General features: G+C 47.3%; 2 protein-coding genes across 9 annotated transcripts in view; both read right to left on the bottom strand.

Moving 5' to 3' along the window:
• Positions 1 to 16135, bottom strand: part of RDM1 (RAD52 motif containing 1) — a 43228-nt gene extending 27093 nt beyond the window's left edge. Inside the window, exon 1 of one of the 8 annotated variants that reach the window (XM_056549180.1) lies at positions 15862 to 16135. In XM_056549180.1, the coding sequence (XP_056405155.1) occupies positions 15862 to 15957 (96 nt within the window). In that variant the 5' untranslated portion in view covers positions 15958 to 16135. Of the gene's footprint in view, positions 1 to 2795; positions 3099 to 3264; positions 3416 to 15861 lie in introns of those variants that run through there. The other 7 variants (XM_056549187.1, XM_056549186.1, XM_056549185.1 and 4 more) reach the window with 7 other exon arrangements.
• A 2278-nt stretch (positions 16136 to 18413) lies between these two features.
• LOC130297025 (ADP-ribosylation factor 1-like) overlaps positions 18414 to 23803 on the bottom strand; it is a 32366-nt gene continuing 26976 nt past the window's right edge. Inside the window, exon 5 of the mRNA XM_056549177.1 lies at positions 18414 to 23384. Within this exon, the coding sequence (XP_056405152.1) occupies positions 23223 to 23384 (162 nt within the window). The 3' untranslated portion in view covers positions 18414 to 23222. The remainder of the gene's footprint in view (positions 23385 to 23803) is intronic.

The following is a 23803-nucleotide window of genomic DNA, read 5'->3' as shown; positions in this document are numbered from 1 at the left end:
GGTGTAGTGTAGTTAGTGTAGCATAGTGTTAGCACAGTATTACACAGGTGTAGTGTAGTTAGTGTAGCATAGTGTTAGCACAGTATTACACAGGTGTAGCGTAGTTAGCATAGTGTTAGCACAGTATTACACAGGTGTAGTGTAGTTAGTGTAGCATAGTGTTAGTACAGTATTACACAGGTGTAGTGTAGTTAGTGTAGCGTAGTGTTAGTACAGTATTACACAGGTGTAGCGTAGTTAGCATAGTGTTAGCACAGTATTACACAGGTGTAGTGTAGTTAGTGTAGCATAGTGTTAGCACAGTATTACACAGGTGTAGCGTAGTTAGCATAGTGTTAGCACAGTATTACACAGGTGTAGCGTAGTTAGCATAGTGTTAGCACAGTATTACACAGGTGTAGTGTAGTTAGTGTAGCATAGTGTTAGCACAGTTTTACACAGGTGTAGTGTAGTTAGTGTAGCATAGTGTTAGCACAGTATTACACAGGTGTAGCGTAGTTAGCATAGTGTTAGCACAGTATTACACAGGTGTAGCGTAGTTAGCATAGTGTTAGCACAGTATTACACAGGTGTAGCGTAGTTAGCATAGTGTTAGCACAGTATTACACAGGTGTAGTGTAGTTAGTGTAGCATAGTGTTAGCACAGTTTTACACAGGTGTAGTGTAGTTAGTGTAGCGTAGTGTTAGCACAGTATTACACAGGTGTAGCGTAGTTAGCATAGTGTTAGCACAGTATTACACAGGTGTAGTGTAGTTAGTGTAGCATAGTGTTAGCACAGTTTTACACAGGTGTGGTGTAGCTTACTTAGTTTTACAGGCAGATAAAGTAAAGGGGCTCCAACAGTGAAAGGGCTACAACTACCTGCATGCCCAAACAGCCAAAGGCTGTCCAGGCAGGATGGAAATTGTAGTTTTGCAAAAGTAGCAGAGGCCATTGTGCTCTGCTACGTCAACGTAGTAGAGGCAAGTACATCCTTGTACGTTAATGTAGAAGAGGCGAATGCGCCCTAAGAAGCGCTAGCTAGTTCATTAGGGGTATACAGCCATCTATATAGATGACTGTATACGGTGATCAGAAGGCCACTTACCTACGTCCTTTCCTGCTCTGTCACTAGACGTGGAGCAACACAGGAAGATGACAGAGCTGGAACGGGGGTGGTAAGTTAGGCTCTACAGGGGAAGAACCCCCAAAAATGTATCAACCCTTTTTTTTTGCATTTTTCTTCTCTTCTCGTTTCAGATACGTGAATGCTGAGGACTACCTTGGATTCTCGGACTATGTTACGCTAACTACACTATACCTGTGTAAAACTATGTTACGCTAACTACACTATACCTGTGTAAAACTATGTTACGCTAACTACACTATACCTGTGTAAAACTGTTACCCTAACTACACTATACCTGTGTAAAACTGTTACCCTAACTACACTATACCTGTGTAAAACTGTTACCCTAACTACACTATACCTGTGTAAAACTATGTTACGCTAACTACACTATACCTGTGTAAAACTATGTTACGCTAACTACACTATACCTGTGTAAAACTATGTTACGCTAACTACACTATACCTGTGTAAAACTATGTTACGCTAACTACACTATACCTGTGTAAAACTATGTTACGCTAACTACACTATACCTGTGTAAAACTGTCACCCTAACTACACTATACCTGTGTAAAACTGTCACCCTAACTACACTATACCTGTGTAAAACTGTCACCCTAACTACACTATACCTGTGTAAAACTGTCACCCTAACTACACTATACCTGTGTAAAACTATGTTACGCTAACTACACTATACCTGTGTAAAACTATGTTACGCTAACTACACTATACCTGTGTAAAACTATGTTACGCTAACTACACTATACCTGTGTAAAACTGTTACCCTAACTACACTATACCTGTGTAAAACTGTTACCCTAACTACACTATACCTGTGTAAAACTATGTTACGCTAACTACACTATACCTGTGTAAAACTATGTTACGCTAACTACACTATACCTGTGTAAAACTATGTTACGCTAACTACACTATACCTGTGTAAAACTATGTTACGCTAACTACACTATACCTGTGTAAAACTATGTTACGCTAACTACACTATACCTGTGTAAAACTGTCACCCTAACTACACTATACCTGTGTAAAACTATGTTACGCTAACTACACTATACCTGTGTAAAACTATGTTACGCTAACTACACTATACCTGTGTAAAACTGTCACCCTAACTACACTATACCTGTGTAAAACTGTTACCCTAACTACACTATACCTGTGTAAAACTATGTTACGCTAACTACACTATACCTGTGTAAAACTATGCTACGCTAACTACTCTATACCTGTGTAAAACTACAACTCCCATCCTCCCTGGACAGCCTTTAGTTGTCTGGGCATGCTGGGAGTTGTGGTCCCTTCACTGTAAAACATGCAAGTCTACAACCTGCCTCCTTTCACAAAAAAAACTTAAGCTACACTATCTACGTTACAATCTAAGCTAACTACACTACACTACACTACACTACTGTTAAACTAAGCTAAGCCTACGCTAGTTTCCCTCTCTCCCTGCCTGCTGTACTACCGACTCTAACAACGTACGCATGCGCTCAAAGTTTTCTACGGACTACTCTGAATGACTGCATAGCGGAGAAAATATACGCTAGCGCTACGCTCCTAACGTTGTCAGCGTTGTGCCGCGCATGCGCACTAATTTTTATACGATGGAGGAAATCTTTACATCATAGAGCGATGAGGTACAAGGTAGAGGAGACTCACGTAGATTTCTCCCTCCGGTAGCCGCGCAGTGATATTCCAAACGAAGACGATCTTATTGTTTTCTATAGGGATCGTAAAGGTCACAACCTCAGGATCCATCCTCCAGGAAAAAAAAAGTCCCGGTGCATTGCCGTAGACTCGTAAACGCCGCGAAAACACTCAGTCCCGCCCACTTTAACTTTTAGCCAATCATAAGAGAGATTTGAAATGTCATGTGATATCTTGCTGCGTTGCGTCAATCAAAGACAATTCTAAGCTTTAGCGGCCATTTTTGTTTTGGGCACCGCATCTGTATTACAGTTCATTTAGGTGTTTTTCCCCGTGGAGTGCTGTCAGGGTAATTTCAGACACTTGAGGGATTCAGAGGCCAAATGAGAAATTAAAATGAGATGTAACTGTTTTTTTGACATCATACAGATATTTTCCTTTTTAAAGGTTTAGAGCCCTGCTATCTAAACAGTAGACCTACAGAGGTGGCAAAACTACAACTCCCAGCATGCTTGGACAGCCAACGGCTTCAAAACTACAACTCCCAGCATGCTCACATAGACAAAGGCTTGGAGCTGTTGTCTCCAAACTGTGGACCTCCAACTGTTGCCAAACCACAACTCCCAGCATGCCCGGACTGCCAACGGCTGTTCAAGCATGCTGGGAGTTGTAGTTTTGCAACAGCTGGAGATCCACAGTTCGGAGACCACTGTCTTAGGACAACAGGTGCGTCATATTATTACACTGTCCAGTTGATTGAAGTTCCTTATGGCTACTTGAGTTATCTTAACCCCTTAGAGGACAACTGCAGCACAATTTACACTTATCCCCTATCTACAAGATAGGGGATAAGTGTTTGATCACGGGGGGTCCAACTGCTGGGACCCCACTCGATCTCCCTAACGGGGCGCTGCCATTAGCGCTCATGGTGATGTAGCGTCGACCTAGAGGTCGACGGTGACGCCCCGTCTCCTCCCCGTCTCCATACAGTTCTATGGGGAGGCACGAACGCTGCCTCCCCGCCTCTCCCATAGAGATGTATGGAGGAGGCGTGCCGGCTGCAACGTCATGCCGTGGCCGGCACGCCCCCTGCACGGGAGAGCCGCGGCCCCGTACAGGAGATCACAGGGGATCCCAGCGGTCGGACCCCCGTGATCAAACACTTATCCCCTGTCCTGTGGGGATAAGTGTTAATCACGCTGCAGATGTCCTTTAAGGACCAGGCCAATTTTCACTGTAGGACCAGAGTATATTTTGCACATCTGTCCACTGTCACTTTAAGCATTAATAACTCTGGGATGCTTTTACTTTTCATTCTGATTCCGAGATATTTTTTTTCGGGACATTTTCGCCTATACTAGCATAATTTCTTGGTGAGCCTTAACACCCCACAGGTGTTTGACGACTTTTCGTTAAACTCGGATGTGTAAATGAAAATAAAATGTTTTTCACAAAAGTGCAGTTTTCCTCCTCAAAATTAACATTTTACAAAGGGTAATGGGAGGAAATGCCCCCCAAAATTTGTAACTCCATCTCTTCTGAGTATGGTAATACTCCATGTTAGGACGTAAAGTGCTCTGCGGGCGAACTACAATGCTCAGAAGAGGAGTCACATTTGGCTTTTGTAAAGCAAATTTTGCTGAAATGGTTTTTGGGTGGGATATGTCGCATTTAGGAAGCCCCTATGGTGCCAGAACTATTTTGGAAACTACACCCCTCAAGGAACGTAACAAGGGGTCCAGTGAGCCTTAACACCTCACAGGTGTTTGACAATGTTTTGTTAAAATTGGATGTGTAAATGAAAAAAATTTTTTTTTTTACAAAAATGCTGTATTTTCGCTAATTTTTTTATTTTTACAAGGGGTAATAGGAGAAAATTATCCCAAAATTTGTAACCCCATTTCTATGGAAATACCCCGTGTGTGGACGTCAAGTGCTCTGCTGGTGCACTACAATGCTCAGAAGAGAATTTGTTTGGAATGGAAGTCAGGGGCCATGTGCAGTTACAAAGCCCCCCGTGGTGCAAGAACAGTGGACCCCCCACATGTGACCCCATTTTGGAAACTACACCCCTCACAGAATTTAATAAAGGGTGCAGTGAGTATTTACACCCCACTGACGTTTCACAGGTCTTTGGAACAGTGGGCTGAGCAAATGAAAAATAAAATTTTTCATTTTCACGAACCGCTGTTTCAAAAATCTGTCAGACACATGTGGGGCGTAATTTGCTCAATGCACCCCTTATTACATTACATGAGGGGTGTAGTTTCCAAAATGGGGTCACGTGGGGGGGGGTCCATTGTTCTAGTTCGCCCTCAGAGCACTTTACATCCACATATGGGGTATGTTCTTACTTAGAAGAAATGAGGTTACAAATTTTGGGGGGCTTTTTTTCCTATTTTCCCTTGTGAAAATGAAAAATTTAGGATAACACCAGCATTTTAGTGAAACATTTTTTTTCATTTTCCCATCCAACTTTAACGAAAATTCGTCAAACACCTGTGGGGTGTTAAGGCTCACTATACCCCTTGTTACATTACGTGAGGGGTGCAGTTTCCAAAATGGGATCACATGTGGGTATTTATTTTTTTGCGTTCATGTCAGAACCGCTGTAAAATCAGCCACCCCTGTGCCAATCACCAATTTAGGCCTCAAATGTACATAGTGCGCTCTCACTCCTGAGTCTTGTTGTGCCTCCGCAGAGCATTTTACGCCCACATATGGGGTATTTCCGTATTCAGGAGAAATTGCGTTACAAATTTTGTTTTTGTTTTTTTTCCCTTTTACCGCTTGTGAAAATAAAAAGTATGGAGGCAACACCAGCATGTAAGTGTAAATTTGTTAACTCTTTTACACTAACAGGCTGGTGGAACCCTTCAACTTTTCCTTTTCATGGGGTAAAAGGAGAAAAAGCCCCCCAAAATTTGTATTGCAATTTCTCCCGAGTTCTGAAATACCCCATATGTGGCCCTAAACTGTTTTCTTGAAATACTACAGGGCTCCGAAGCAGTGGCGTTGCTAGGGTTGGTGTCACCCGGTGCGGTCCGGTGTTTTACCCTTTATTTTGTGTTAGTGTAGTGTTTTTAGGGTACATTAACACAGGCGGAGGTTTACATTGAGTTTCCCGCTAGGAGTTTGCCATGCGGCAAAAAATTTGCCGCAGATCATACTTGAAGCAAGAAACTAACTGTAAACCTGCCCGTGTGATTGTACCCTGTATATTCACATGGGGAGGGGGGCAGACCTCCAGCTGTTTCAAAACTACAACTCCCAGCATGTACTGACAGACTGTGCATGATGGGAGTTGTACTTTTGCAACAGCTGGAGGCACACTGGTTGGAAAACCTTCAGTTAGGTAACAGAATCTAACTGAAGGTTTTCCATCCAGTGTGCCTCCAGCTGTTGCAAAACTACAACTCCCAGCATGTACTGATCGCCGAAGGGCATGCTGGGAGATGTAGTTATGTAACAGCAGGAGGTACGCAACTACAACTCCCAGCATGCCAAGACAGCTGTTTGCTGTGTGGGCATTCTGGGATTTGCAGTTTTGCAACATCTGGAGGGCTACAGTTTAGAGACCACTGCACAGTGATCTCCAAACTGTAGCCCTCCAGCTGTTGCTAAACTACAAATCCCAGCATGCCCACACAGCAAACAGCTGTCTGGGCATTCTGGGAGTTGTAGTTTTGCAAAATATGGAGGGCGACAGTTTAGAGACCACTGTATAGTGGTCTCAAACTGTAGCCCTCCAGATGTTGCTAGGCAACTCACCAGCTTGCGTAGGACCCAGGTAGCCGCATCACCGCCTGCTGCCGATGGGTAAGTGGACTTTGGCGCCGGTCCTCGTCGGTTTCCCCGTTCTGCCCAGCCAATTGTGGGTGGGCAGAATGGGGAAAACGAAAAATAACAACCCCCCGCGATCTGCTGTTGGTCGTCACTTCTTTAGAGCACTTTTTGTTGGTACTAACTAGGGATCGACCGATATTTCCGTCCGATAATCACGATTTTGGGCATTATCGGTATCGACAATTACCTTGCCGATAATGCCCCCCCCCCGACCCGTCGCACCCCCCACCGCACCGCCCCGACCCCATTGCCTCCCCCATCCCCGGTTTTATTATTACCTGTTCCCGGGGCCCACGCTACTTCTGGCTCCTGCGAGTGACGTGACGTGCGAGACGTGACTTCACAGTCAGTGCGCACAGTGACAGCTCAGGACGACGCCACCGGAGCCAGATGTAGAGTGGACCCCGGGCCCGGGTAATTATAAAACCGGGGATGGGGGAGGCAATGGGGCCGGGGCGGTGCGACGGTAGGGGGCGCAGAGCGGTGCGGCGGTGATAGGACTCAGGACCCCTGGACAGGCAGGGGGAGAGAAGCGGGTGGCGGCGGTCTATGGCACCGCAAAAGCCACTGCAGTGCATTGATTTAAAGTGCCCGCTTTAAATCAATGATCTGCAGCGGTGTCGCGGGGGGATAAGTGTTAAGCCTAATTGGCTTTATTTGTGGGAGTGGCGTGGGGTATATAATCACCCCTCTCCCACACCTGGGGGCGTGTGTTACGTTGGCGGTAGTTCTCTAGTAGTCTACCGTGTTAGTGCATACGTCCCCCCCCCTGGAGTGTCGTTGGTAGTGTGTAACGGTTCTATCCCCCGTCCTCGCAGAGGTTGGTTAGGTAAGTGCCAGTGTGGCTCTATGTTGTTCAGCCCGGGTTCGTAGTGCCGGAGCAGGCTCACCCCCAGCTGGGTCGCTTGCCTCCTCGCGCTCCCCCAGGTTTTTTGTACCCCGGTTTTTCTTGCATGTTTTCCCCTTCCCGTGTTCCCTCACCGCTCACCTGGCCCGCCCGGTCCCCGGTCCCGAGGGAGTGGAGTTGCGCCTGCTGCCGGGCTCGGGGATCCCGTCCCACGCTCCAGATTGCGGCGTGGGGCTGCGGGGGGCGGGGTCCCCATTCGCCCCGGCGGTCGGCGTCGCTTCCGGTCACTCCTTCCCACAATACAGAGGGCGAGAGTACGCGTCCCGGCGTCCCGCGTCATCACCCGGCGCCGCGTCGCCACGGGGGGGGGCTCCGTTCCTGCACCCAGCTCTGCGGCGACACGGGCTGCGGGGGCGGGGCCCCGCCGTTGAGGGGGGCGGCGCCACTCCCCGGAGCCACACCATCCCTGTCATGGGGGCCAGCCGGGACGTGCGCAGGGTGCCATCCCACAGTCGGGTCCGGGCGCTCTCCCCCCTTTCCTGCTAGCTCCCGGCGTGCTTATGCATGGTCGGGTGCCGCGAGGGGGGGAGGCGCCCGGGGTCTGGGCTGTCGGGCCGTGAGCGTCGGCATCACCCAGGTTCGGCCACCATGTCACACCTGCCCCCCCCCCCTTCCTTCTCAAAAAAAAAAAAAAAAAAAGGGGGGGGAACCAGCCCTATGGCCAGGCACATGCTGTCCCTCATCATTAATGACTATAGTATTTGTCTTACCCTTCAGGTTCCACTGTCGTTCCTAAGCCCCACAAGTGGCTTCGCCTCTCAGCTTTCAGCTCGAGGTATATAAAAAAAAAAAAAAAAAACGCATATACTGATTTCACTTCTTCTCACATAGCCATCAGTTCTCACTTCTGCACGACATTCAATCATTTTGGCCAACACATTTCACGCGCTGGACCCGCCGCTGACGCGGCCCAGGGCCTCGGGCGGCCGACACCCCCGTTCAGCCTGGGCCGTTCGCGTCAGTGGGGGCCTTGGTGTAGCCCGTTGTTCCTGACTTGCTTCAGCACAACGCAACTCGACACACACGAACACTGGGTCATCCGTTATCTGACACACCCCAAAAAAAAAAAAAAAAAAAAAAAAAAAAAAAAATATATATATATAGGGGGAAACTCATTTTTAGCCCACCACGTCACGCACTCATCACGTCAGGCACTCAGCTGCCACCCATTTTCACTATTTGTTGTCTGTCTCTGTGTATCCCCTCAGCCGTGAGCCGGATCGTGCCTATTCAGGCTCCTTCTATTCCCACAACTCAGGATACAGCAGGTCAGTGTTACAAGATAGCAGCCAGAGTTGTTCAGGTACCATCCCTGTTCTCACTAGCATCCAACTTTGTCTACCGGCACCCGTTACTGGCCCGGACAGGTTCCGACGCAGCATGTCGCAACCCTCTGACATTGAGGACACCCTCTCCGTCCCCGAGACCCCAGCAAGAGCTTCGGACCGGGGTAGCATGTCCTCCTACCGTACCTGGACAATCCCCAAACTGATGCAGGAACTCAGGAGGAGGGGCACCCCCTTTCCAGCCTCAGCCAAGAAAGGGGAGCTGTTCAACCTGCTGGGCACAGACCGGGCCCCCCCGGCGAGGCAGGCAGCAGCATCGGACCAAGCGTCCAGTGCTTCACTTTCGCAGCTCCACACCATGATGAGCCAGGTGCTCACATCAGTGTCCGGGCTACAGGATAGACTAGAGGACATGGAACGCGCCAGGGTCACGGACACAGCCCCAGGCCCCGCTGTTCCTGTTGCTTCTACCTCTCAGGCTCCGCCTTCAGGTATGCTTCAGCCTCCCCCGAATGTTACACCCGCACACTTTATCCCGGCAGCAATTAAAAAAGACATTCTGGAGGGCAAGAATGTCAACTTGGCTCTTCTGCTGATAGCCACCACGGACATCAATGACACCAAAACCGTTGCCTGTGGCGATCTCGCTGTCACCTTCAAAAGCAAAGATGCCAGGCTTAACAGGAAACTAACAATTAACGAGTTTGTCATAGCCTTTGGGCTATATAGAGACGTCATTTGCTCAGTTAGTCCCAGTCGCAGGGAGGAACTTGATTTGTACCTCCACAAGATCGCACAAATGGCGTACAAACACGGAGGGTCCACTTTCTACGAGTACCACAAATCTTTTGCTGCTAAGGCAGCTGCTTCTTTCGAGCAATTCAATTACACGACCAACTGGGGAGCCGTTGACACTGAACTTTACTGCGAGCATTTCGCAGGTCTAAAAGCCCCCTCCTGCAGCTGGTGCGGGGTCACTGCACACACCACTAATTGGTGCCCCCTGAGCAAAGATCAGGCGGATACAAGCACCAACAGGAGCCAAAATATCTCCTTAGGCCCCAGTCAGAGGAACTCTCCTGCTCTAGACAGGCTAGGTAGGCCGGTCAGGTTTCTGGGCAAGACTCAGATATGTAACAATTTCAACCTCTCTGCATGCACCTACAGCAACTGCAAGCTTCTCCATGTGTGTTTTCTCTGTTTCCGGGCCCACCCCAGCTCCATCTGTTCTCAAAAAGGCAACCAGGCGTAACTAGGCGTGGTGCGGGTTGACGCCCTGGCCCGCATTTTAGCCAGCCACCCTGATCCCTGCTGGGTCAGATGGTTAGTTGGGGGGTTTCGCGAAGGCTTTCACACAGGGTTGGTCGCGTTGCCTCAAAGCACGTATGAATGCCTTAACCTTCAGTCAGCACTCGCTGAACCCACGGTGGTGTCAGAATTAATACAAACCGAACTTCTGAAAGGCTTTATGATCGGCCCTTTTGATGTACCCCCTTTTTCTGTCTGGAGGGTTAGTCCGTTGGGGCTAGCCACTGGGAAGTTTTCTAATAAAAGAAGGTTAATCTATGACCTCTCCGCGCCTTACTCTTCTAACATCCCTAGCATCAATGCACTGATCCCTTCCGATCAGTTCAGTATGAAATATTCCACTATCGATCAAGCCATACAGGCCATACTACAGCTGGGCAGGGGCACGTGGCTCTCCAAAGCTGACATTACCGACGCCTTCAAACTTCTCCCCATCAAGCAAGACCTGTGGCAGTGGCATGGTGTAAAATGGGCAGGCAAGTATTACTTTGCCACTAAACTCACCTTTGGAGCCAAAAGTAGCCCCTGGCTTTTTGATCAACTAGCCACGGCCTTACACTGGGCCTTACAACATGTCTCCAACTGTCACTACACTATCCACTATCTGGACGACTTCCTGTTGCTGGAACACCCTGGTCACAGTCCCTCTAATCTCAGGTCACTGCTGAGGCTGTTCAAGGAAGTTGGGGTCCCAATCGCACCCCATAAGACCGAAGGCCCGTCCACTCAGCTCACCTTCCTAGGCATCATCTTAGACACAGAGGAAATGCAAGCCAGGCTTCCCCAGGAGAAACTGGCTAGGATCCGTGAGGTTATCCAAAAAATTACAAAGTGCCACACAATATCCAGGGTGGAGCTCCAAAGCCTCCTAGGCATGATGGCCTTTGCGATGAGGATCATTCCGCAAGGTAGGTCATTCATATCCAGACTCCTGGACTTACTTCCTTCAGTTTCCGGGCAGAGGCATGTCATTCGAATTGACAGCGAGGCAATGTCAGACCTGGCCATGTGGGGTCACTTCCTGAATAACTGGAACGGAATCTCGCTCTTTGTCCCCTCAGCCACGGAAACATCCCCCTCCGTGGTTTCTGACGCCTCAGCCGTCGGTTTCGCCGCTCTCCATGGCGCACACTGGCTGGCCAGTCCTTGGCCTCAGGACATACTGCTTATCCCGAATTTTCACGAAACTTCGGCCTTATTTGAGATCTATCCAATAGTAGCAGCCGCTGCCGTATGGGGTGATTCGTGGGTCAACTCCACTGTCCGCTTCAGATGCGATAACATGGCCACAGTAGACATCTTAAGGAAAGGGCGTTCTAAGTCCCCGCATATCATGCGTTTTGTCAGGAAGTTTGTCTTGATCGCTCTTCAGCACAATTTTCACTTTTGTGTTGAGCACATTGAGGGTACTAAAAACACAGCAGCTGACGCTCTGTCACGAGGTAACATGAAGCTGTTCTTTCAGGTACACCCAGAAGCAGACATCGTCGGGGTCCCAGTTCCTTCAACACAGTATCTCCAGATGGACTAACAGACTTCATCACAGTGGCAAATTCTTTAATCAGACAGTCCCTTGCACCCAGCACCAAACGGGCGTATGACGCAGCTCTAGCCTCTTTTTCCCCGTTCATGCACAAACAAGGTCTCCCTGCCACAATTTCGGTTCGTTCCTCTCTTGCTTATGTCGGTTTCTGCCATTCTTCTCTTCACCTCTCCCACAACACCATCAAGCTTCACTTAGCAGGGTTACAACACCATAGATCCTTCTCACATCCCGACGCACTTTCTCTACTGTCCACTAACCCTATTAAGGCGGCACTCAAAGGCATCCTTGTCCTGTCACGTCCCAAACCACCCTCCCGTGCACCAGTCACTGGCGACCTTTTCCGATCCATGTCCTCACTCCTGGACACTCACCCGTTTGGTCCCAGACTCAGCACTGTCATCAAAGCAGCGATCTACTTGGCCTTCTACGGATTCTTGAGGCCGGGGGAGTTCACACGCTGCGGTCGAAGGTCACGGGGTCTTCTCCTGAGCCAACTATCACCGCACGGGGCAGGGTTTGCACTCACTCTGTCTTCCACCAAAACCTGTAGATGGGGAGCCACCATACGCTATTTCCCCACTTTTCACCAATGGTGTCCGGTCCTGGCCCTCACACAACTCCTTTCCACGTTCCCTGGACAGCCAGCGCACAGCCCTCTTCTGCCGGTCAATGGGTCAGCACTCTCCTCTTCACAGTTCACCAAACACGTGCGGTCCCTTGTCAGAGTCCTGGGACACGAGCCTAGTGGCATTTCAGGTCACTCGTTTAGGATCGGAGCAGCCTCTGCAGCGTCTAAACACAATGCCCCTGCACACGTCATCAAGAAGTTGGGGCGCTGGAATTCTGGCTGTTTTGAGCGCTACGTCCCTGACCCGTCAACCGAGATGGCGGGGGTGTTTAAAGTGTTGGCTCTGTAAATTCAAATAAAACTCAGTTGTACCCTACCTCCGACTCTTTGCCCTCTATCAGGCATACCCACGGTCGCGGTAATTGGGCACACCTCATCCGCTAGTTTTCCCTCTTAGGTCCTCTAGATGGTCTCCTGTTTCCAGGTCGGTAAGTACGGTCAGTATTATACAGTTTGTACAGTTCCCACTCTAGGCTCTTGGAGCCATGACCACAAGTGTTAAGCCTAATTGGCTTTATTTGTGGGAGTGGCGTGGGGTATATAATCACCCCTCTCCCACACCTGGGGGCGTGTGTTACGTTGGCGTCACCCACCCAGCCCTCCCTCATTTCTCATAATTCCCACTAGGGTATGCCCTCTATCAGGCATACCCACGGTCGCGGTAATTGGGCACACCTCATCCGCTAGTTTTCCCTCTTAGGTCCTCTAGATGGTCTCCTGTTTCCAGGTCGGTAAGTACGGTCAGTATTATACAGTTTGTACAGTTCCCACTCTAGGCTCTTGGAGCCATGACCACAAATAGCCGATAACTTATACCGGAATATTGGTATAAGTTATCGGCTATCGGCCCTAACCTCCACCAATTATCGTATCAGCCCTAAAAAAACGATATCGGTCGATCCCTAGTACTAACCACATACACTCTAAGAACACCTCACAAGAACTGCTATTTTGGAGATGTACTGACCAAACTCATCTAACAGTCTGGCCTTTGCCATTAGTTTTCCTGCTTCCAACACATTAAGGGGTAGTTCAGTTAATATTTTTTTATCTATTATTAGTTTCCTCCTTCATAGTTTTTTTTATTTTTTGCAATAAACATCCATTAGAACGTACACTCCTTCCACCACTATTCCTATGGTGAAATGTCATCAAAATCCTTTTCTGCCTCCCTGTTCTGGCATCTCCGTCTCGGCTGCTGTCCCTCCTCCTTCAGCCCCCACCTTCCAAGACGGAGACCACCTGACTCTCAATCTGCGAGGGAGAGCAGGAGACTTCTGCCTAACAACACCCGGGAGGCAACGAGTCTGGTCCCTTACGCTCCAAACACTGATGATGGAGCGCAGAGGAGGGAGATGAGGGGCCGCAGAAACTCGGGTGAGCCACGGCAGTCACACTGACCAGAGCAGTAATAGTGGTGGTGAGTATGACTTTTTTTTTTTTTTTTCCTTTGCAGCTCCCACTCCCCTGCTACAGCGCGCAACTCACCAGGTCTGGACATCAGTGTGTGTGTGTGTGTGTGGGGGGGGGGGGGGGGGTGTGTGCTGAAACTATGCTCCAAATGTGGGGGAACTATGTCCCCTAATATGGGGGAACCGCAGCAAACCTAACTCCAAGCATACACTGACAGCCGAAGGGCATGCTGAGAGTTGTAGTTATGCAACAGCTGGAAAGGCTCATTTTGGAAACCACACTCTAGTGGTCTCCAAACTGTGCCCCTTCAGATCTTGCAAAACTGCAATTCCCAGCATGCCCAGACAGTAGATGCCGAACTACAACTCCCAGCATGCCTGGACTGTGAGCATGCTGGGAATTGTAGTTGTGCAACATCTGGAAGAGTGCATTTTGTTGACCACTGCACGGTGGTCTCCAAACTGTTGCCCTCCAAATGTTGCAAAACTAAAACTCCCAGCATGCACTGACAGCTGTAAATGCTGAGAGTTTTATTTATGCAACAGATGGATGTGCACGGTTTTGAGACCACTGTGTAGTGGTCATTAAACTTTTGCCCTCCACATGTTGCAATACTACAACTCCCAGCATGTCCACACTGTACAGGCATGCTGGGAGTTGTAGTTCGGCAACATGTGAAGGGCCAAATGTTGCAGAACTACAACTCAAAACATGCATGGACTGTCTTGGCATGCTGGGAGTTGTAGCTATGCAACATCTGCAGGGGCATAGTTTGTAAACCATTGCACAGTGGTTTCCAAATTGTGGCCCTTCAGATGTTGCAAAACTACAACTCCTAGCATGCCTGGTTAGCACAATTACTTGTAGGAAAAAAATACATACGTGTATATGTTTTTTTATTCAAATATGTGTGTGTGTGTATGTAATGTGTGTATATATATATATATATATTATATATATATATATATATACACACACACACACATACATATACACACACACACACACACAGTATATATATTATGCTTTAGTAGAGCTTTATTGGCGAGATATATCTCTCTACACTTCTCAAAAAAAATAAAGTGAACACTTAAACACCTCAATGTAACTCCAAGTCAATGACACTTCTGTGAAATCTCACTGTCCACTCAAGAAGAACACTGATTGACAATCAATTTCACATGCTGTTGTGCAAATGGAACAGACAACAGGTGGAAATTATAGGCAATTAGCAAGACACCCCCAATAAAGGAGTGGTTCTGCAGGTGGTGACCACAGACCACTTCTCAGTTCCTATGCTTCCTGGCTGATGTTTTAGGTCACTTTTGAATGCTGGCGGTGCTTTCACTCTAGTGGTAGCATGAGACGGAGTCTACAACCCACACAAGTGACTCAGGTAGTGCAGCTCATCCAGGATGGCACATCAATGCGAGCTGTGGCAAGAAGGTTTGCTGTGTCTGTCCAGAGCATGGAGGCGCTACCAGGACACAGGCCAGTACATCAGGAGACGTTGTGAGACCATATGCTGGTGCGGTTTGCCCTGGGTTCCTCCTAATGCAAGACAATGCTAGATCTCATGTGGCTGCAGTTCCTGCAAGAGGAAGGGATTTACGCTATGGACTGGCCCGCCCGTTCCCCAGACCTGAATCCGATTGAGCACATCTGTGACATCATGTCTCGCTCCATCCACCAACGCCACATTGTACCACAGACTGTCCAGGAGCCACCTCATCAGGATCATGCCCAGGCATTGTAGGGAGGTCATACGGGCACGTGGAGGCCACACACACTACTGAGCCTCATTTTGACTTGTTTTAAGGACATTACATAAAGTTGGATCAGCCTGTAGTGGGGTTTTTCACTTTGATTTTGTGTGTGACTCCATATCCAGACCTCCATGGGTTGATAAATTTGATTTCCATTGATCATTTTTGTGTGATTTTGTTGTCAGCGCATTCAACTATGTAAAGACGAAAGTATTTCATGCAATTAGTTCATTCATTCAGATCTAGGATGTCTTATCTTAGTGTTTCCTTTATTAGTGTTCCCTTTATTTTTTTGAGCAGCGTATAAATACTTTGTAGCAATGTTTCCCAAAAGGGATCGAATAAAGAATTGAAGTTTTAGGAAGCTGGATTACATACATCTTCTTCTATTATTGAACGTCTGGGATGCGGGGCCCATTCCTCTTTCGTGCTTCCTTGGAAGGATCCTCCAGGACTAGAGGACTGATAACACATGGTGAGCTGACTCTGCTTTTTCCCAAAAAAGGTGCCTTCAGTTGTTTAAAAACTTTAAAACTTCAACTCCACAGATGGACTGACTTTTTGGGCATGCTGGGAGTTGTAGTTTTTCAACAGATGGAGGCAACCATTTTGTGAATCATTGCTATAGAGTACAGCAGATGAAAGCAGGATGGGAATGGTTGCCTAGTAACATTCCGAGTGCTGGGACTGGTCAGGTGACTTGGGCAGAAAACGGCAGTTAGAAGGAAGTGAGCACAGAGTGGCAGCAAAGAATGCTGGGATCTGTAGTCTAAAGACAGCGTGCGGGGAAGGGAACAAGCAGGTGGGCAAAAAGGGTGTATTAGAGCCATGTACAGGCGATACAAAGGTCACAGTAAAATAATAGATGCAAGGTTAATGTCCTACGCTGATCTGTTTTTTTTTTATTACGTTCGTTGGATAACCCCTTTAACTTCTAGAAACGACTGTTCACTTGCTGTCTATTATTACCCAGCCCTTGACAGATGTCATTGTCACAGGATGTTATTCATTTCACTTGTCAGTGGTTTTATTATGGCTTTTCAGTGTACGCCATGTAAAAAGAGACCTAAATCACTCAATGGTACATTTCAGATTATGCTGATCCAGAAGGTAGTCAAAGGTTATATGAAACTTGCATATCAAATGGATAGACCAGTGTTTCCTAACCAGGGTGCCTCCAGCTGTTGCAAAACTACAATTCCCATCATGCCCGGACAGCCATTGGCTGTCCGGGCATGTTGGGAATTGTAGTTTTGCAACAGCTGGAGGCACCCTGGTTGGGAAACACGGGGATAGGGCATGTGTCTAATCGTGAGCCTCTCTCTTACTGCCAAGTGCCCCCCAGCTCTAACCTTCAGAAATGAACTGGTCTTGGCTGTGACACCCTGCTTAGCCAATCCCAGGCTGAGGCGGTACACCACTGCTGCTGGTGATTGAATGAGCAGCCTATACTCTCCTAAACCCTATCTAGAAGTGTTTTAGCAACTCCACTAGATTTCCACCAGAGAAACACATCTCTCCATTCTCGTATGTATCATTCCATGACTTAAGACAGAGGGCAAACTACATACAAAATCCTGATCTTAGCCGAGGACTCACCCACAGGATGTAACCAAGCCCTTATAATAAAAAAAGGGATTTATATAGGATAGCCTTTTTTTATATAACGTTAAAGCACAATTCTAAAGTTTTATGAAAAATTACAAATGTGCAGTACTGTGCACTATAGTAATTTTTCATAATTTAAAAACTGCCATCTTAATAGCAGCCTTAGAGTGCGCTCCTGCTCCTTAGGATCGCATGAAGCATGCGCTAGGTACAGCTACTATGAAGGAGCCTCGTTCAGAAACTTGAGTTGTTTCTGTTGAGTTGTGCAGGGATGGGGAGTTGATGAAACTGGCAAAATTTACGGTATTTGTTTTGAAAAGGTATTTAGCAGTAGATTTGACTTAATGTCTTACTCTTAATAATGAAAAATAACTAAATGAGATTATATATATATATATATATATATATATATATATATATATATATATATATATATATATATATATATATACACACACACATACATACACACACACACACACCTACAGACACATATACACACACACACAGCTGCACTGTTGTCTTTGTTTTTAAATAAAACTTTGGATTTGCACTTTAAGGGTCTATTCACACGTACAATATTCTGCACAGATTTGATGCGCAGGATTTAAAGCTGTGTTCAGTTTACAGTGAAATATGCAGCAGAAAATCCTGTGCAACAAATCTGCACAAAATACAGTACGTGTGAATAGACCATAAAGGGGTATTCCGGCCATAGATATCTTATCCCCTATCCAAAGGATAGGGGAGAAGATGTCTGATCGTGGGGGGCCCGCCACTGGGACACCCCCCTTGATCTCCGTGTAGCATCAGACATTGTGTGCTGGGCTGCTGCTCCAGTCTCTGAAATTTCTGAGTTTCCGGGACTGAAGACGTCATGTACCCTCCTTTTATATCCAGCAATGGTCCCCCCACAATCAGACATCTTATTCCTTATCCTTTGTATAGGGGATGTAGTCTGTGGCCGGAATACCCCTTTTAGCCATGGGCAGCCTTCTCGTCACTAAATTTACTGACAAACTCTTATGGTGGATAGGGATGAGCTAACTTTTACAGCAATGTAACCAAGGCTGTTCCCGTAACACAGAACAATGACACACTGGTAACTTTAATACAGAACTCTTAATATAGAGTATTTCAGACAAATTACAACATGGTTAGAAAACAAACAAACAAAAGAAGAAGAGAAAAAAAAAAAAGTAAAAACGTAATTTCGGTCCAATTGTACATCACATAGTTCACGCTTTTGAATCAGTTTTATACAGGAAAAGAAAATATTTGCTTTAAAGCTCCGATGCCGTTGATGTATGATATGACAACTGTCTCATTTACAGAATGAAGTATATATAGCTAATTAAAATTAGATAAGAGCTACAACCCATTCCCCACAAAAGAAACCAAAAAAGATTTAGATGCAGATAAAAACAGAATGCGATCCCGCCAAGTCCTTCACACGCGCAATACAGTTATAACTAGCTCCCAGGGGTGACGCTTCAGGAGACAAGCAGTTCATTTGGGAGATTTAGAGTCTCTTTGCTGGTGAGTACCCCCTCTTTTTAAATGTCAGGGTACACGAAGACAGGATACAATGTTGTAAAGGATTCTCTTGTTTCCTTTGATCGATTTTCAAGCGATGCCATATTAACTTAATACTACTCAGTGTACTTACAAAATTGTATTTTCTTATAACTTAAAGGACTCCTCCTACATTCAAAAAAAACATCCGAGCGATGTAACGTTCTCGGTCCTTGTAGTCTATTCTGTACGGCTGAGTCCATGACTACAACAGGTGGACCCAGGTCAAGATATATATTTTATGCCAGTATAAAAGCCTAGTCACTTGCAGTGTCTGGAAACCAGACAGCTCGGTAAAGAAAAGTAGATTTTTTTTTTATGCTTACCGTAAAATCTCTCAGAGGATCCATTGGGGGACACAATGACCGTGGGTATATATTGCTGCCACTAGGAGGCTGACACTAGGCAAAAGAAAGAAAGTAGGCCCCTCCTGGCAGGATATACCCGGGCTACTGACTCTGAGCTAATCAGTTTAGTCCCAAAGCAGTAGGAGAGGACCACCAGAAGAGGAAAAACAGTAACAGTCCGAGGGAAACCAGACAAAAATTTACCGAACCAACCCCGGACAGACAACCAAACCAAAGACACCAGAACAAATGGGTGGGTGCTGTGTCCCCCAATGGATCCTCCGAGAAAGATTTTACAGTAAGCTCCATTGGGGGACACAGTCCGTGGGACGTACCAAAGCAGTCCCCTGGGTGGGAGAGAACCCAAGCAAAATCGGGTGGAAGGCTGGACCACAGCCGCATGCAACACCTTGCCACCCAAGCCGGCGTCAGCAGACACAAGTGTTTACCTGGTAAAATTTGGTAAAAGGTCTGTAGGAACAACCAGGGGGCCGCCTTACAGACCTGCAAGGCTGAAGCCCTGTAGCGGAGAGCTCAGGAGGCCCCAAAAGGAAAGAGTGAAATGAGCTGAGACCTGAAAAACGGTGTCTTCCCTTTGCAGCCGTAGGCTTCCGAGATGGCTGAACGAATCCACCGTGAAATGGTCGCCTTGGAAGCGGGAAGTCCCTTACGATGACCCTCCGGAAGTACAAAGAAAGCGTCACACTGACTGAAAGAGGAAATGACCGAAAGTTGTGTAAGATACGCGATTCATCCAGGAGTTTTCCAAAAAGCCAGGTCCCGGAGAAGGGAAGTTCCGTAAGAGACTTCTTAGAAGTGGCATCGGCATCCCAAGTCTTAAGCCACATGGAGCGGCGAATCACTACCAGGTTACTGGTAGCAAGGGCCGTACAACGGGCAGACTCCAACTAAGTAGAACACAGGAAGTCACCAGCACTAGAGAGTTGAAGTGCAAGATCCGCCAAATCTTCCGAAGGAGCACTAGATAAAATGCCTTGACTGAGTTGGAAAGCCCAAACCGATAAGGCTTTGGAGACCCAAGCAGAAGGGAAGGCGGGAAGGACAAACCCGCCGCTTCAAAAGCAAGAGGATTTCCAATCCTCTTGTTTGCCGGATCCTTAAAAAGGAGGCAGCATCTGCCAATGGAAGATTAGTCAATTTCGACAAGTGGGAGACCGAAGGATCCACAGCAGGCGGTGTAATACATTTCACAATCAGATCCTGGGAAAACGGAAACTGCGCCTGAATCTTCTTGGTCCCTTGGAAGAGTTTATCTGGATGCTTCCATGCCGCTTCCAGGAAGGCGTCAAATTCTGCATGAGAACTGAACACCTTAGCAGAGCGACAGGAGCAATCGAAATCCACCTCTGGAGTTGGGTCTGAGGTTCCGGGGTCCTCTAGGTGAAAAGTGTACCCAATGGCTGACACCAAGACGTCCACCATGTCGGATACACTGGTTCGGTCCTCTGGATCAGAGGAAGAACCCGACGCCTCATTCTCCAGCTCCCCAGGAGAACGGGAGTGGCTGGAAGTAGCCTTAGATGAAGGCGAGTCAGGCCTGGGCCACAGGGTCGGAGACCGCGGATGGCAACTAGGGGAGCGGCCCCTGGAACTAGAGCATTGCCGGGGCGCTGGGGAGAGGAGTGAGACCCATTTGGGGGGGGGCACCTGTCAGGAGAGACTGAGCGAGCGTGGACGCAAGGAAGATCGTTCCAAGGCTGTAACCACTGAACGGGAGACCCGGGTTAGGTCGGAATCCACTGCGAGAGGGAGGAGACCCATTCCGGAGGGGGAGCACAGCACACGGTCCGGAGGGACATCCTGGGAAGAAGGACAAGGAGGGCTGGGGTGTGCGGTAGTGCAAGAGTAATAGGTGACTAGGGCTGCAGTGACCTGTCTGGAGGATGGTTCGTGTCTGGAGTCGTGCATAAGTGCAAGTAAGACAGACAGTCAAAGAAAATGGAGCAGTCTCACCTGGTTTCTGTGTCCCTCAGATGGAGAGGAGATGCATGATGCAGTTGTTAGGAGCATGTACTCGGTCCAGGCAGAAGAAGAGATGGGGCTGGAAACTCACAGAAGGAAGAGGAAGGCGTCACAGGACCTGGCCTGGTCCCCACTGGAGGAGTGGGAGCAGGCACCTGATAGGAGGACAGTGACCCCAAGTGCGTGCTGATAAACTATACAAGGGGGTGGGAGCCGCCGAAAAAAAAGCAAAGTGAGAGGAGGGGCGGAGCTAAAAGCCGTGAGCAATTAATAGTCCCTCCCCCGAAGCACCGGCAACTGAATTACCCCTTCAGGATAGTCGAGCAACGTCAGGATGGCTGAGCAGGGAGAGAGGAAAAACTGTCTAAAGTGCTGAAGCATGAAGAAGTGTGCCCTCAGTCTGAAGAGTAAGGAAGGTATGCCACCAGCCATAAAGGAGCCCCGTAGGGAGGAAGGAGGGAGAGGGGAGGGTTAAAATACTCACCTTCTCCAGTGGAAAACTTACTTATAGAAGTCTTCAGCCAGCCATTTGAATGCCTGCATTATGCCGGGCTGAAACAGCGAGATGAGCAGGTAGGGTAGGGAGACCCAAGGTACAACCCCAGGTGCTGTATGGTGGAGAGAGGGGGGTTAACAGCATACTCTATGCCTGTGCCCCTTCAGCGCATATGGGGGGGGGGGGGGGGGTGAACAGGTAGCACCATGCTCCTGAACCCCCACCTGAAAAAAAGAAAACTAAAGGAAGAAAAAAAAGAAAAAAAAAAAACTAAGCACACATCCCTATTCTAAAAAATAAAAATGTAAAAGACCAGGTCTGGAGAACTACAGACCTGTGTCTGCCTCTTACTAACTGTAAGCTAAAACTGATCAGCTCAGAGTCAGTAGGCGGGGTATATCCTGCCAGGAGGTGCAGACTTTCCTTTCTTTTGCCTAGTGTCAGCCTCCTAGTGGCAGCAAGATAAAACCCACGGTCTCTGTGTCCCCCAATGGAGCCGACCAAGAAATGTTCCCTTTCATGTGTATACCCCTCACCTCCCTCTGCACCTTCATTCTTACATAACCAAACGCTGATCTATCAAGGGGATTATGGTAGGGATGTGAGTGGATGAATAAAAAGTGAAGTTAGTAAATTAAAATAAAATATTACTGTACAGACGTCCTTCAAGGTATGGAATATCACGATCGATACCCCTAAATAAAGGGGGGAAAAATAACAAAACCAAAAAAAATCTAGGAGTGGGAGCAGACATCTCAGGGGCCTCCGCAAGCCAGGCTGGTGATGTTACATGCATGTCAGTACAAGGGGGTGGGGGGAGAAATGACAGCGGCCATTGCCTGAAATGGCTGTGTGATGTGCAGGGTACAGGTTGAGGTATATAGAATAGATATGAATCACAGGTTTATCCAGAATGATTTGCCAGCCCTGTGCCAACATATGCCTTCCCCTCATCCCTGTAACATTTCTCCGGTGTTGTCTTTTTATGGATGTGTCATATATCCATCAGTCCGGTCTCCGTAAAATAACCGAGAATTAAGAACAAGAAAATAATTTCACAAATAAGTGGACTATTAGCAATTCTATTAAGGTTATACAAAACCTCGCCATAATGCTAAAATACAGACTACAATCCCCCCCTCGAGCTCAGGAATACCATGAGAAACCCAAAGGCTCGGATACAAGATATAATTTGTCAACTGTATATTGTGACAGACAACATTCAGTCCTAGGAACCTTCTTGACTGTTGCACTATATAACCTATAGCAGCACAATAGAGCTGCTATGTAATACTAGTAGCACATGGATCAGCCATATTCACTCTAAAAGTCATACACCAAGCCTGTTCCTTATGGAATCTAGATATGTATGTCCATCAAACTGCATGACAGCTCTGAAGGTGGTTAATTCGACTACCTAGTGCATATCATAAAGCCTTTTTTTCATGTCACGATCAGGAGGGTGGAAAGATGCGCAGGCTGTTTACGTGGAGGATAGTGTTTTGTTCAGGGGATATTAATACTGCTAAGCATGTATAAGGCACAGTGTGAGATTGCTGCTCCCACTCGCACAGGCGTGCAGACAGACACACGACACAGATGTGCTCGGAAATGACATGCCCGCCTGGGAGGCAGCAGAGGCGCTGGCCAGCCCTGCCAAGATGCTGAACAGGATGGGAGTTTAGGCGGAAGAGGGGGCGGAGGGAGGGCGGTGTTCACTCAGGGTGGGATCACTTCTGGTTCTTCAGCTGATTGGACAGCCAGTCCAAGCCTTCATACAGACCGTCCCCGCTGGTTGCACAGGTTGCTTGAATGAACCAGTTTCTCTGACGTAGAGAATGCAGACCCAGTTTGTCTGTGATTTCTGCAGCGTTCATTGCGTTTGGGAGGTCCTAAAAAATAGAAGGATCAATGTTAATATTTGGAGGATTTGCTACACTGGTTACACAATTTTACCTATGCTATAAAATGTAGCTACACTGTGGCTCAGTAATAGCAACTAAACAATTAATTAAAATTCGAAAAAATTATTATTATTGTCAGAGTTCAGTTTGACAAAACTCTCCTTAAATGGGGTACTCCACTGAAATTTTTTAAAATTTTTTTTTTAATCAACTGGTGTCAGAAAGAAAACAGATTTGTAAATTACTTCTATTAAGTTTTTTAAATCCTTCCAGTACTTAGCTGCTGTTATGAACCATAGGAAGTTCTTTTATTTTTGAATTTCCTTTCTGCCTGACCACAAGTGCTCTCTGCTTACACCTCTGTCCATTTTAGGAACTGTCCAGAGTAGGAGCAAATCCCCATAGAA

This window comes from Hyla sarda, chromosome 12 (assembly GCF_029499605.1).
Source record: "Hyla sarda isolate aHylSar1 chromosome 12, aHylSar1.hap1, whole genome shotgun sequence".
In the NCBI taxonomy this organism is placed as follows: Eukaryota; Metazoa; Chordata; class Amphibia; order Anura; family Hylidae; genus Hyla; species Hyla sarda.
The sequence above is the reverse complement of the archived record's forward strand: the minus strand, read 5'-3'. Positions and strand labels throughout refer to the sequence as shown.